Below are 14,778 nucleotides of genomic sequence, written 5' to 3'. Positions count from 1 at the left end.
GAGAGGGCCAAGAAAAATATTCAATCCAAACAATGAACATTGTCATTTCCTCCCACAGTCTGCATTCCCCGTCAACTTCCCTGGGCAAGCTGGAGAGCCAAGAATTGCCGGGCTCCTTGCCCCACCAGCAGCAGCACGGAAGGGGATGCATCCTGGGGACAGTGTGCTGTAGCATCCCTCTAACAGTGGCTGTGGCTGGAGAGATGGAGAGCAGCCTGCTGTCTCTATAGGGAAACAGTGCTTTGGACTGGTGCTGAAGGGATGGGACAAGGACTTTTCCATGAGGGGTTTTCCAGGGACACAAGTGAAGACCATGGGGTGGTGGATACGTGGAGGGTTGAGTAAACCTGGCTTTTAACAGGGCTTTGGGCACTCTTTGTGTCCTCCTTGAGACTTCCTGGAATAGCAGAGCTTTCCTGGGGCTGCAATGGGGCGGCAAAGAAGGAAACCCCTGCCTCCAACTCCAGAACAGCTCGATGTCCTGTGGCCATCAGCCTGGCTTTGGGCTGACACTCATCAACCACCAACTGGTTTTCACCTGTGCGAGGTGAGAGTCACTGCTTTCTTGTGTCTGGTGCTGAGCATATGTTGATGCTCCTGGAAAACCAAGTGCACAGCAAGTAGAGGCATGTCCCTGCAGAGGTTATCACCCAGCCATGACCCTGCTTCCTTTACTGCACCATCTCCCTTTGATCTCCAGTCTTCCCATGGAGTTTGGCAATGACATCTCCAGGGCTGGTCTCTGCCTGTTGCCCATGCCAGAATGGTGCTTCCCTGCTCTTCTGGGGCTGCTGTGAGAGCTACAGCTGAGAAGAACAAAGGCACCTGCAGGGTAAAACATGGCCATCCCAGAATGCAGAGGGTCTGAAGTCCATCAAAATACTGTTTCCCAAAGGAAAGGATACAAAGACAGCAAGAGGTCTGATGGCTTGGTAAAAGCACAAGAGCAGTCTTCATGCCCTGCTTACATGGAATCAGTGTGGCTGCAAAGCACAGAACCTGCACAGCATCCTAGAGGCTGGCAGGAAATATTTTGCTTACGGAGGCTGAATTCTGAAACTAGGATCTGGGCTTTCTCTAGCTGTAGGCAGATGGAAATCGCAAGCATTTTCCACAGCAGCACAGAAGAGCTGTTCAGTATGTAATTGGCCAGGTGCACATTGCATTTTTTTTCTTTTTTCCACCTTTCTCTGAAGCATCTGGAATGGGTCATTGCCAGTAGATAGGTACTGGGCCTTCAGGTCTGCTCAACCAGAGCAAGGCCTGAATTTCTGAGAAATGCTGTTCACCAAGTGCCCATGACGCAGCACCAAAATATGTGCAATACTGATGGCATCTGTGGTTTATCCGTTCTGCTTTGCTGCCTTCCCCAAACCCAGCCTCTCTGGCTGCCTTGCTCACCGCTGTTCCTGTCACACCCTTCCAAGCTCTTTCACAGTGAATCAACCTACATATAAGATTGAAGAAAAGCATCTGGACCCCATCCACCTAGCTGATGACTTTGGGACAAGAACAAGGGAGGTGGCCACATGCTCCCATATTGTCTGGTCTGGTTCATCTGCAGGGACAGAGCCAGCAGCCTCAGCTCCTACTCTGAGGACACTACAAGGGTGAAAGAAAATGCTGTGAGCAAAATACTTGGTGCACAGTTACTATTTTTATTAGGGCAGCGCATTGCCTGGCTCTGTGGTGCCAGGTGCCATTCTCCACGTGCTAACACATGCCCTGGTGATGTTTCTGCCAAGTCTCAAGATGGATGACAAAGCCCAGCTCTTGGTGGCATGCAGCCTGGCCCTACAGCTCCCCATCATGTTCTAACACACTTCCAAGTCTTCCTGGAGACCTTGGCACAGTCCAGCCTCTCTTCGCCCCATGCTGGTGTATTTTTCTGCAGAGCCACACAGCATAAATGTGGGCTGGTACCATCCATAGGTGGCTTTCTCTCTCAAATCACCTGCTCATACTTGGTTGCACTGTCTGTGTCCTTCTCTAGACTCTTGCAAGACCGTGATGAGACTAACACAAGCATGAACCAAGGGAAGCCAAGGGGAGCGCTACAGTTCGCTCTCTCTGCTTGTAAAAATGAGAGCTATCTGGAGGCTCTTTGGCAAAGCAGCAGGATTCATGGCATCTCCATCGGAGATCCAATGAGAGCTGCAGCAGCTCCTCATCAGACCAACTCTGGTTGCTCTCCTTGATCTGCCACTGTCCTGTAAGCAGTGAGGCTGAACCTGTTCTGGTGCTGCGAGGAACGGGGCCAGTGTCCCCAACCCATACTCCTGGCTCTCAGGAGTCTCCAGTCCAATTAGTCATTTCTTATTTTCCCCTCATATGTTTTTCCAATGTAATTTGGAGCATGAGCTGTTAAGTTTCCCCAACATGTGTTGCCATAGGAGCCTGTATTTGTTTGGGGTGGGGTATGCACTCTGGAGGATAGAGGAAAGGGGGCAATTAGCCCTAAAAGTTATAGAGAGAAAGTAAGAGCGTCTCCTTGCCCATCCTGTCCCTCCCTTTGTCCTCCCCCACCTTGCACACAAAGCATGATCTGGAAATCGTTTCAGACCTGTGCAGCTGGGACCAGCAATCCTCTGCGGTAATTAGATGGAAACTACAGAAGCAGCGGGTGTTGTTTTGCCAGTGAGTCATGAAACATGGAGTGAAGCTCAAGGAAAAACTCCACCATGAAAGAAAATCATGCCCAGAGCGTGTCCCCACCAGCGGCCAGTCCCCTGCCTGCATCCTGCACCTGCCAGCCCCAGCTCACCAGAGACTTCTACTCGCCATTCTTTAAGAGCTATTGGGGATCTTTGTTGGAAGTGTTTACCCTTTTGTATTTGTGAAACTGTACCCTGAAGTCCTCTGATTTATCATTTGGGACCACTAGACCAACTGAAATGGGTCTGGCTGCTTTCCCGAGCAAAGAGATGGCCAGGTTTCTACCAGGAACCTCTTCTGATGACAGCAGGAGGATGGCCACAGTTGTTCAGCCAGTAGCTGCCAATGCAGAGCAGGAGAAATATTTCATTGCTAATCACCCAGATAATGAATGGCCTCTCCATTCTGTTAGCACATCCCATTGTTGCTTGGCGGTGCTGATGTGGATCTGTGCTAAATAAACTTCGGCTATGGCTTCTGACAGCTCTTTGCAAGCACTCCCCATGCATGCTGCTGGGTTGCACCAGTTGTGCGGTGTTGTTTCTCAGGCCCAGCTGGCTGCTGCTCAGCCCCAGTTACTTGTTTCTCTTCTCTAATCAGATGACTCATGTAGCCAGACAAAAAAAAATTAAGTGGATTTCTGAATGGCTGTTCGTGCCGTTTTATGTTTCTGGTCAGAAAGCTATTCTGCTGGAATAGCTTTCTGCTTCCACAGTACAGATGAAAATATGGAAGGCTTGTTAATGTTGGGGCACTAGTTTGAGCTGCACAAAGACGGGCTCTGCACATCTCCAGCAGACCAGGGAGACCCCATGGTGACTCACAGCAGGGCAGCAAAGGGCACTGGGCTGTGCCACTCAGTGAAAGTCCCCCACTACTCAACCATATGGAGCCATGAAGCAGAGAGATGAAAATGAAGATGGCCAAGTCTGAAGCTAGAAGGTGGCCGTGTTGCCAATATTTCTCATTATCAGAAGGGTTAATGCCTTCTCTACTCAAGCCAGAGTTCGATTTTGACCACAGGGAATAAGTGCTTCGAGATCTCTTTTTCCCATCTGACCACTGGATAAATAGGCTTGTAGTACAGCCTGGCAAAGTTTGGTGGAGCTGTGTGCTGTAGAGAGGGCTAGAGCTGCCTCTAGAGTCTAGAGTACTGTAGGGACATGTCCTCTGATGTCAGAGTTAGACCAAGAGCCTTCTGATAAAGGCTTAGTCCTTGCCACCATTGCTTGTCGATTCTTGGCTTGGGCACAAGAACTTTTGGGGCACTCCTGACCTTGGACTCCCTAGTCCAAGGGAAATAAAGTGTCTGTTTTCCTAAAATTGATCCTCTTGCAGGATGCTCTATTGATCTTAACTGCCTCTCTGCTCTTAGCTGCCCAAGTCAAGTCACCAAGCTCAACTTCAGAGCCAAGCCCATTAGAAGAAGGGTTTCTGATGGGAAGAGTGGCAATGCAGAGAAGAGCTGGGTCAGCCTCTTACAGAGCCCTTCTCAGGCTGTGAACATGCACAGCTGCATTGCAGTGCCATTGCATGAGAGCAATGTACAGAGGGCTTGCTGAGGACATGGGATTTTTGCTCCTGGGGGGAACTTTGCACCTTTGAATAACCCTTTCAGCAACAATTCGTTTCTCTAGCCCTTCCTAGCAGATGGCTGGTGTGACACCATCAACAACCGGGCATACTGCCAGTATGATGGGGGTGACTGCTGCTCCTCCACGCTGTCCTCCAGGAAGGTAAGTCAGCACTCTCCACAGTATGGGCATTTGGGATTAAGTGGTCACCATCAGCTGTGCTTTGCTGGCTGTGGAACCAGGCCTGCAACAGAATTCTCCCATCAACAAACCCATGATTTTAAACCAAAACCAGCTGAAGCTGATAGACATCATTCCACTGATTACAGTGAGGTTTGGACCCATGCCAGAGGGACGGAGAGCTCAACCCAGCTCCTGCTGAGGCTCACAGGATTCCCTCTCAATTTGGGAAATAAGTCCCAAATACATGCCTTCCATAGGATGTAGCGCTAGTCATGGTGAGTCAGAAGTCACCTTGTTGTAAAATTGAGTGATCTCAAGGGAATTTGGCATTTTGGCATGGTCCATTGGCATCTGCTATGAGTTGCCTTTCCCAGTTCTCCTTGGGAGGGGAAAAAAAAAAAAGAGAGATAGCATATAAGGAGAAACTTGGCATTACAGTTGTGCAGACCCTCTTCTGTCTCCCACAATCACCCCTCCCACCTAACCTGCTACCCAGCACTCACAGCCCATCCTTCCTAAACATATCCAGCAGCAAAACAAACCATAGGACACGAGAGAATTTCTCAGTGCAAAAATATGTGAATTTGGATCTTCTCATTTATGTTGTGGAGCTTGAATCATTTTTCCTTTCATCACAAGCACACACAGAGTAAGGTAAAAATGAAATCCTGGGAAGATCCAGTTGAGATAGGAGAGAAGAGGCTTTACAGCCAGGTGATGAGTGAAACCTCCACACTGATAGCACATCTCAGAGTAGGGCATGGCTCTTGGAGTTGAGGCATCTGGATCTCTGGCCAAAATAAAGGACAGGCAGTCCCAAGGAGACACAGCCCAGTTTGTGTGCCCCACAGGCAGCTCTCCAGCAGCACGAGCCTCTTGTGTTTCTCTGTTAAGGATGGAACACACCAAATTCTCCAGCCTCTCACTGGCTGCCAAAAATCAGATATGCTCCCACAGTTAGAAAAACTCCAGGCTCTGAGCCTGGTTTGCATAAAGTCTCCATAGGAACTGGTTACCTCAACTCCCATGGCCCACTGCTGGGCATCTGTTGACCAGGAGCCAGATATTCTGCTGGTGCCCTTCCACCCTGCTCTGCTGTCATTGGCTGAGGTGACATAAGCTTGCTTGGCTGGATACAGTTGATGTAGTCAACCTTCTCTAATGCATGTGGATGACCATAGATGGACCCACTGCCTCTCCTGCCAAAGACCATTCCTGCCCACGCTGCATCCAGCCTGCCTGGGTTTTCTTTATCTGCTGCATACAAGAACTGTAGGCATATAACTTGGTTCCTACACCAGGCAATATGGAGTTTGCTGTGGGTAGGAGGTGCTGAGTTCCTCCAAGAGGTGGAAAGGACGAGGCCAGCTGAGCCTGGAGAACCAGGAACAGCTGGAAGGACAGGACCATGGGCTCAGACATAGACAACGTGGCTCAAAGTAAAACTGAAATCTAGACATGTCTCCCCTAGTCCAAATGGCTAATGCCCATCAGGCATTTCCCCCTAATGTTTGGGTCACAAGACCCAAGCTCACCTGTGATGGCAAAATTTGAAATGCAAATTGCTGAAGAGGAAGACACTAAGAACAAAGCCCAGCCATGGGGCACAGCTTGGGACACCCCACAGCGGAGCTGTTTCTTAGTGATGGTGAAGCCTGGTGGTCTCCTCTACACCACCTTCAGCCCAAAGCCTGCCCATACCAAGATGGAGAAATACTATGGAGGTGGGCAAGGGATCTCAGAGCGGAGGCTCGATCTGGGCTAACATCTCCTTTGTGTCATTGCAGGTGATCCCATTCGCTGCCGACTGTGACCAGGACGAGTGTACTTGCCGCGACCCGGCGGCCGAGGAGAACCAGTAGAGGGGGCATGGAGGGCCTCTATCAGTCAGGCGAGTGCCGGAGGAGTGAAGGGACACCAAAGGAGGCAGCAGGGTGCCGGGGCAGGAGGCACAAGGATGAGCCAGACAGAAGGATGGCAGTGGAGGCCGCCGAGTAGCTGGTGGCTGTGGAAAAGGAGGCCAGGTGGTCCCATCCCCATCCCCATAGGCTCCTGCCGGGGACTTCGGGTCCAGCCCAAGGGGCTCCACGCGGGGTCCGGCACCAGGAGCCTGGATGCGGCTGCAGACATGTGTCCTGGTGCAGCGTTTTTGCTCTGGATTTTGTCACTATTCACTCCCCTCCCTCTGCTGTACAGGCTTCTTTTAGCAAGGTCGAGGTAGTTGTGATCTCTGCAAATATTTAAACTTAATTATATATATATATACATATATATATATATAATATATATAAAGTATTATATATTATATTTTCTTTGCTCTTGATGAAGCTGAGAAAGGATACCCTTTGTCACACACCCACGCTGCTGTGAAGTACAAACCATTGGGAAAAGTGCAGGTCAGGGCAGGAAGAGCAGGGAATTTCCCCTCGTTTGTGGAGCAAGAGCTGGAAGGACGACAGAGAGAGAAGCCAAACATCCCAGCCAACTAGGAGGGAGTTCCTGGTGGACGGCGTGGAGGCCAGGACCTCAAGGTACTCTCAGTATCTGCTGATGGCAGGTGTTGCCCTTGGGATTCACTGGAGCTTTGCTTTGCTCTGGTCCTGGAGTAGGATTTTGAGGTTGAAAAGGGATGTTGTGCCCTAGACTTGCCTTGGCTGTTGAGACCCAGATAGATGAAGGATGTGATGGGCAAGCCAGAATAACTGTGATGCTCTGCAATGAAGGAGGCTGAAGGGGTCCTCCTTTTCTTTCCCCTATCTCCAAACATGAGCTTCAACAGTGTAGTCAGCAGATCTTGGAGGAGAACAGGCCCTGTAGCACAGGGAGGGGAGAACTCCAGTGACTCATCAGGATTCTTTGAGTACCATCTCCCACTGAGCTTTTCCCTACTGCCATCTCTGTGGCCCTTTGCACTGCATGCCCAGTACAGCCTTTCTTGGGTCATTTCCTTCTGTAGAGACCAAGTGAAAACCTTCAAATTTGCTTCTAGCCTCGAAAGAAAACTGAGCCAGCAAAAAACTTTGGCTCCCAGGGCTGATTCCACAGGCTTGGAGTCTGGACACAGCCCCATAGATACAGAGGGTAGGGAAGGTACTGGCTCAGCTGAGACCGTCACTGCTGGTTTTATGCTACAAAGACAAAAGTGTTGGAAAGAGCAGAGAATGGACCATGGAGCAAGAGCATAGAAACCCATCTATGTCCAGGAGCTCTGCAACCCCATTCTGTGGCTGGGAGCCCCACATCTGCTCCACTACATCCCCAGAGCACAAGCTAAGCCAGTGGAGCCAGGCTCCGAACCAGGGTTTGTCTGGCACCAAGCAATGGAGAGAGGGTGACACGGTGTGGAGAGACTGGGGATTGTCAAGGCATCCTTTGGCTTTTTGCTAGCATCCTTCCTGCAGCCTACGTTGTCAGGAATTACATTTAGCTGAAGGAAAGGAGCAGGGGGCAGAGGCACCTGGATATCCCAGTAGTCCCAGGCAGGAGATGCTGTGACCTCCTCTGAGCCTTTTCCCTATCTCTCACCCCACAGCCAGCCTCCTCCTGCCTTGGTGTCCCAGCCTACCCCATCACAGACATAGCAGGGCTGAGGGACACCTTGGGGAACTGCTGGCCATGGGGCCATGGAAGCCACACATACATGGAGTGCAGGTGACCCACGGAGATAGATAGGAGAATTTCATGCCCTGGTATCTTGCCCCCTGCTCAATATCAGCTCTACTTGGGCACCTATGTGTTTAGATGCCAACATTTGACTTTTTTTTTTTTTTTTTTCTTAAATTAAAATTGTTGTCTTGGACATGACCCATCCCTGATCACCATGGGCATAAAGACTGGTGGGCAAGGTGCTGGCTTGGCTGGGGGAGATTTGTGCTTCTCGTGAATGGATAGCTTCTACGTACCAAAATATTGTTCTTCTATAGCAACACTGAGTGGTTTGTGTCCCCTTTAGGGTTTTATTCACAATGGAGGCTGCTGCTATTTTTATTTTTTTGTATTTGATAATTATTTTTTATAAAAATCTATGAAAAATAAATAATCTTCTCATCCTTCACCTCTCCTGCTTCCTTGCTTCAACTGAAGTTGGTCTAGGCTGGGAGGGAAAGATGGTTGGGCATGTAAACATTTGGGGAAGCACTCTAATTACCTCTTCTGCTTCTCTTCTCTTGTTCTTCCCTTCCTTTCTTTCATCCTTCCCTCTCTTCCTCCCTTCCTTCCTTCCTCCCTCCCTTCCCTTCTGTTCCCTCCTCCCTCCCCCCATTCCCCTTTCTCTTCCTTCCCTCCCTCTGTCCCCTCCATCCCCTCCCTCCCTCCCTTCCCTCCCTCCCTCCCTCCCTCCCTCCCTCCCTCCCTCCCTCCCTCCCATTCTTTCCTTTCTACCAGCTATTCCTTGTATATGTGCACAAAAATGCCCTGCATTAAGTGGGCAACCTCACTGTGGCACCCAGGTATAAGGACACAGGGACCAAAATGAACTGATGCCACAGTACCAGATGATCCCTGTCCCATGGAAGACTCCAAAGCCCACGAACACCCCGTGTCCCCAAGGCAGAGGACACCAGTTGGTGGCCAGTGTCCCCTTTTCTGCATCCTGGCTCCTACATTCACCTGCCCTAAGAACCCCAACTTCACGTGGCAGGATTTGATCAGCCCAAACCTGGGCTGGGAGCTGTTTGTCTTTCCTCTGCCATGTCTGCCTTGCAGACGGTGGAGAAGGTGAGTCATGGCTGAGCAAGTGGAAAGATCAGGAAGGACTGGAACTCATACAGAGAACAGGGCATTACAAGGCTCTGCAGCCTCCAGCGTGGAGGTAGCAACCAAGCAACCAGGATTCCAGGTATAGGTTTTGCACTCAGAATAATATCCAGGACAGTAGCCAAGTGAAGAGCTGGTTTCTCATCTCATCCCCTCATCACCAAGTACAAAACTTCAGAGCAAGAGGCCTCTGTATTCCTAAGACAAAGGTTACACAGTTCAATAAGGATAGTGGTGCTTCCAACTGTGCAGACTGGATTTGGGAAAGCTTTGACAGCAAGTGCACTGTTCAAGAAGTCCGCACGGCATTAAGAAGTGAAGCAGATCCTGGGAGCATGGGGATGTGATACCCTGTATGAGGGCTCCTGTGCTGCAATGTCATTCATGCCCACTCTCTAATTAAGAAACCCCTTCTAGCAACTCCTTTTCCAGGATGGCCAACAGCAACCCTCATAACACATCTGTTTGCTGCTCGGGATCTGGGGAACGCTATCAGGAGCAAGGTTGGGCTCTGCCTACCCCTTCTCCAGGGCCTAAAGCTGCTGTTTAGCTTCAGCTGGTGGTGCATCCCTTCCAGCTCACTTTGCCATTTTTGGAGTGAATTTAGCCCCTTGGTTTCAAACCCTTGAGGAGACAGCATTTCCAAACCAAGCCATTCCATGATTCTACGGTTGAATAGTTTGTAGAACTGTAGAATGGCTGAGGTTGGAGGGGATATTAAAGATCACCTAGTTCCAACCTCCCTGCCATGGACAGGGTTGCCAATTGCTAGATGGGATGGTTCTTTGAAGGTGTGATGACACGGGCACATTGGACTGCTCACACTTGCAACCATACACCCTGGAAACACGTGGCCCCTCTGCTCTTCCTCCACCTCATCACCAACCTCCTTCTCCTCCTCTTCCACAAGTTATAGTGCAGTGGCTGCCACAGCACTTAGCTGTGTGGAAAATAGCAGGAGGAAAGCATTGGATGTATTTTTAACATATTTTCCTGCAATTTAGCAGGGGGAAGAGAGAAAAAAAATTAAGTTGTTCCATGATACTTAGTAGAGCTGGTGGGAAAATACTCTAATCTTGGTGAAGGGGCCAACTACGGGTATGCTGTATGGTCATGAGCAGTGAGAACAAAAATCACACTACACAAGACTACCAAGGCATCCTTATTACCTGCTGTATCTGCTCAGGCACTGATTTTCAAATCACTTGTAGGCAGTCGGTGTTCTTTACACTGCTGGACCTCTGTCAAAAGTCTGCCAAATGGAGCCCAAAGTTCCCAGGGGTGGTTGGCCGCCAGATAGTGCCATCAATTCACATTATAGCTGAATAAAAACAGGTTAATTTGAGACTCTGCTCCCAAATTCCCAGCATTCATGGAGGTTTCCAAAACAAGGACTGAGAGCCCCGGGCTGAAGGCATGCCATCCTTCCCAAAACCCAAATGCCCGCAGGCATCTGTGCCATCCCATGGCCATGGAGCAGGTAGCAGGTGTGGGATGTGGTTCCAGCTGTGTTTTGGTACTTGGCTACCCAGAGCAGACAGCTAAACTTGTGGGAAGAGGCACCAAGTTCAAAGGCTGTGAGTTTCCATCCACCACCAACAGATTGCATCAACAGGACTACAGCTATAAACAAGCACCCCCATTTGCCAGAGCCACAGATTACTAACAGCTCCGTTTAATAGTCAGTTGAATTATCATTTGGAGTTTTACATAGTGCTACAGTGATTTTTGTAGTTGTTTTCATTTAAAACCTTTTTAAAGTAACCCGTAAGGGTCTTGCATTTCTTGCCCCGTGGCTATCCCACCCTAAAGCACCCTACTTTCAATCTACAGTAGTAAAACGTCACATTAGAGTTTTAATATAACATCAAGGAACATGAATTGTAGCCATCTTCTGAAATAAAAGGACCAAACCATCTTCATATGTTAAATAACGGCACGACAAGTAAAAGGTAGTAAGGCTAGTATGGGGGAAGGGGTACAGCAGAGAAAAGAAAATGGCCCAGAGGTTCTTCTCTGGTGAATGATCACTCGTTAACTCAGAAATAAATCAAGGAGAGAGAGTAGAGGAGTGAGGGAGAATAGGTAAGGGACAAAAACCATCCTCTTCAGCAGCACAGAAAGAGGCAAAGGTCCAGCAGAGGAAATACTGCACAGAGCCATGGGCAGGACCTTCTGGCAGATGGGGAAGGACATCAGCTCTGCAGGTATGGCACACCGGGGGCTGTCCCCACACATCTCCCCAAGGAATGGTCTGCGGCTATGGGGTGAACGCACCCCTCTTGGTCTGAGATATGGTGGCACGTAGCTGGTGTTTGAGTTGAGCTCTTGAGTCAACTCAGGGATTTGGACAAGAGAATGCAAATTCAGACAAATCTCTAAGTTGCTGAGACAGGGTGAGAAACTGAGAAGAAAGCCTCCAGAAAGCCAGGATTATCACAGAAAGGGGCAACACAGATGGGCAGCAACACTGAGACAGTCAGGCCCATGGAGCAAAACCCACCTTGGCATGGGTCAGTGGCCAGATCAGGGTCAACCTGGGAAGAGCCCAACCCAGAGGGATGATGGTTCTGCAGAGCTTTTAGTGACCACACAAGGGCTTTGAAGTAGGGGAATAGGAACACAGTGGAAACAGCCATGGTGCCCCATCATCAATTTTGGGTGAAGAAGCCCACAAGAAAGGTGCAAGTACTCAGGGTCTTCCTGGCAGCATTCCTGTGCTGTTCTCATCTCAACTGCTGAATTTCATCAGCAGTGAAAGACAGGACGCTGCTACCAAGAGAAAACCCTTCTGTGCTCCATATAAAAGCTATGTAAGCAGTCTAACTTGGCCAGCCACCAAGTTGTGTACGGGCCAGAGCAGCCCTGGCCCAAGCTTTGCTCCGAAGTGCTGGATGTTGTGCCCTGTGCCCATCCCTGGTCAGCTGTCTGGCTGAAGTTAAAGGATGACTTGGTGTCGGCTGGAAGAAGCAAAAAGACCAACCCAAAGCATCCTAGTCAGGATTCCCAGTGGCTGGAAGGAAACGGGACGCCTGCCCAAGTACATGTAGAGACAGTCTTGTTTTGAGCACCAAGCTTTTGGCATCATCTGGCACATCCAAATATAAGGAGACGTAGGAGAAGAGGTCCAAAGGTCCTGGTTGACTTTCTCCTTGCAAAAAGCAGGTGTTGGCCCACCTAGCCCTGCTAGATGAATTCATCACAGGTTTCACACAGGTGCCCAGGTAATACTGACTGCTGCTGGCTGCTCACAGCAACTCCCAGGTGCTGCCCTGAATGAGAGGTCTGTAAGTGGGAAGGGAGGGATGGAGCAGGGTGGTCCTGCAGGAGGATGCTCCTGTGCTGTCTGGCTGGCTGCAGAGCAAGCACCAGAAGGCAGCGCTGGTGGCTCCCATCCAACACCACACAAATACTCCAGCCGCCTCCTGGGCAGGTAGCAGTAGGAACGAGGTGGGAAATGGAAAGAGACAGGCTGAAGATTGCTCCTGCCAAGACTGAAAAATGGACAGGAAATCTTGCTCTGAAGAAGCATCATAAGAAAAAAAGAAAAAAGAAAAAATACAGCAGGGTTCCTGTCTCGTCCACATCAAAGATGCACAGCCGACAAATCCAGGGGTGCCTCCTCTGCAAAGCAGGCTGGGAGCTGAAGCTAAAATGAAGCCTTGTGCCGCATCCAACAGCAGCAGTGGTAGAAGGGTTCTGGAGAACAGTTTGCTCTAAGCACAGCCCAGTGTCCCAGAACAACCCCAGTTCTCTGATTTTTTTTTTTTTTTTTTTTTGTTAGGAAAAAAAAGAAGTCGCTAGTGAGAGATGCAGATGTGAGCCTAAATATGGAAAGCAACATCCCCTGAAGACAGAACACAAAGGACAGGCAGCCCTGAAGGACAGGTATGCTATGTCCGACTCCTTTCACTATGCCCACCTTGGGCTGCTCCATGGCTCAAGAGCAGCAAATAGCAGAAAACAGCTTTGTTCATGCCAACTGGATGCTGCTGTCTTGGCTGGGGTTCTCCTAAACACTACTTCGTCATTGCTTTTAAGTCTTTACTATGGTGGGTTTGAAAAATAATGAAATGGAAGGGGTTTTTCAGTTGATTTCCTAAGAGTTCAATCCCACAAAAAAAAAAAAAAAAAAAAAAAAAATCATAATGTCCACATAGCTGCTGGCCCCGAGGCCAAGTTGCCTTTGCCCTTGAGGACTCGCATCTTTGAGCAGATGTGGGCTTTGACCATGACAGAAGAACCCTGAGGAGCTGGGTTCCCTATCACCACCTTCTTTCCTCTCCCCTGGGCTGGTGACACCAGGGCCAGCCCTGCCCTGCAGTGGCACCAGAACTGAGTCAGGTCCCACCTCATGCCTTACAATTAGAAAAATAACCACAAAACCTCTAGGATGCCCAGTGACTGTTCTGCTCCATGATGAGCATTAGCATCTCAACCTGACTTGCATCACCATGCTTCTCCTGTGACTGGGCAGGGACATAACATGGTGCAGAGGGCTGCGTCCTCCAGCCTGCCCTCCCTGTGCCATGCACCCACACCCACCAGCTAAGGAACCTCTTGGCAAAACAAAGAAAAAGAACCAAGAAAACTGGGTCCCACAAGACTCCTACCTAGAAAGACTGTTGGCCAAGTTGAAGAAGAAACTAATACTGAGTCAGTCCTGCACAGAGCAGCCATTTCATTCCCCAGTCCCAATTTTTACCTCCAGAGATGCCCTCCCCCCCTCCCACTCCATATATAAAACCCCCACAGCCACCCCGGGAGGGCCAGCGTGCGGCCCTCAGTAGTCCTTGTCCCCATAGTCATTGTAGAGGACGCTCAGAGTCTGCTCCTCACATGTCTTCTTGAGGTCACGGCTGAGCTCTGACCAGTTGAGCCCGTAGGGCTTGATCTCGCTGTAACGGCAGGCCAGGTACTTGAGGGACGAGCGCTGCAGGCTGATCTTGGGCTCCCGCAGGAGCCCGTTGCACCAGCTGCTCAGGTCCCCCAGCTGCGAGAGAATGAGGCCGGCTTTCCTGCAGAGAGGCAACGGGGTGGTGGGAAGGGGATGAGAAGAGCAGGAACAGAGAAAAGTAAAGTGGTTAGGGATGCCCGTGACTTTGTCGACGTCCTGTTCTTCTTCTACTCTGCATCATACCCATGCAAGTTCAGCTTTGGTGAGGGTTTAATGCCCCTTGGGAAATGGAGCATAGAGGATGTCAGCGATTAATCAAGCAGCATCACCTCCATTGCTGCAATGGAGAAGAGCAGCTGAGTTCTGAAAGATCTAGAGCACAAGTCTGATGCAGCAGAGGGAATGGGATGGGTCAGTGTGGAGAAGAGGAGCTCAGGGGGCACCTCATCACTTTCTCCAACTGCCTGAAAGGAGGCTGGGGTGAGATGGGGGTTGGCCTCTGCTCCTGGGTAACAATGATAGAGTAAGAGGTGAGGGCCTTAAGTTGCCACAGGGGAGGTAAGAAAAGCTTCTCATAAAAAGTGGTGAGGCACTGGAATTGGCAGACAGGGAGGTGGTAGGGTCACCATCCATGGGAGGGGTTCAAGAAATGCATAGAAATGACACTAAGGGACACATGTTAGAACCTTAACAAGCATGAGCTGATGGTTGGAT

The 14,778-nt window shown here is 49.9% G+C and overlaps 2 protein-coding genes across 4 annotated transcripts in view; one reads left to right on the top strand and one right to left on the bottom strand.

The window, feature by feature from the left end:
* PAPPA2 (pappalysin 2) overlaps nt 1–8,466 on the top strand; it is a 73,950-nt gene extending 65,484 nt beyond the window's left edge. Inside the window, exons 21-22 of the mRNA XM_052666680.1 lie at nt 4,293–4,391; nt 6,200–8,466. Of these exons, the coding sequence (XP_052522640.1) occupies nt 4,293–4,391; nt 6,200–6,274 (174 nt within the window). The 3' untranslated portion in view covers nt 6,275–8,466. The remainder of the gene's footprint in view (nt 1–4,292; nt 4,392–6,199) is intronic.
* A 2,343-nt stretch (nt 8,467–10,809) lies between these two features.
* The window catches only part of ASTN1 (astrotactin 1), a 41,444-nt gene continuing 37,475 nt past the window's right edge, over nt 10,810–14,778 (bottom strand). For all 3 annotated transcript variants that reach the window (XM_052666589.1, XM_052666591.1, XM_052666590.1), the window contains one exon: nt 10,810–14,185. In XM_052666589.1, the coding sequence (XP_052522549.1) occupies nt 13,951–14,185 (235 nt within the window). In that variant the 3' untranslated portion in view covers nt 10,810–13,950. The remainder of the gene's footprint in view (nt 14,186–14,778) is intronic.

Source organism: Tympanuchus pallidicinctus, unplaced genomic scaffold (genome assembly GCF_026119805.1).
Source record: "Tympanuchus pallidicinctus isolate F22 unplaced genomic scaffold, pur_lepc_1.0 scaffold7, whole genome shotgun sequence".
Lineage (NCBI taxonomy): Eukaryota > Metazoa > Chordata > Aves > Galliformes > Phasianidae > Tympanuchus > Tympanuchus pallidicinctus.
The sequence above is the reverse complement of the archived record's forward strand: the minus strand, read 5'-3'. Positions and strand labels throughout refer to the sequence as shown.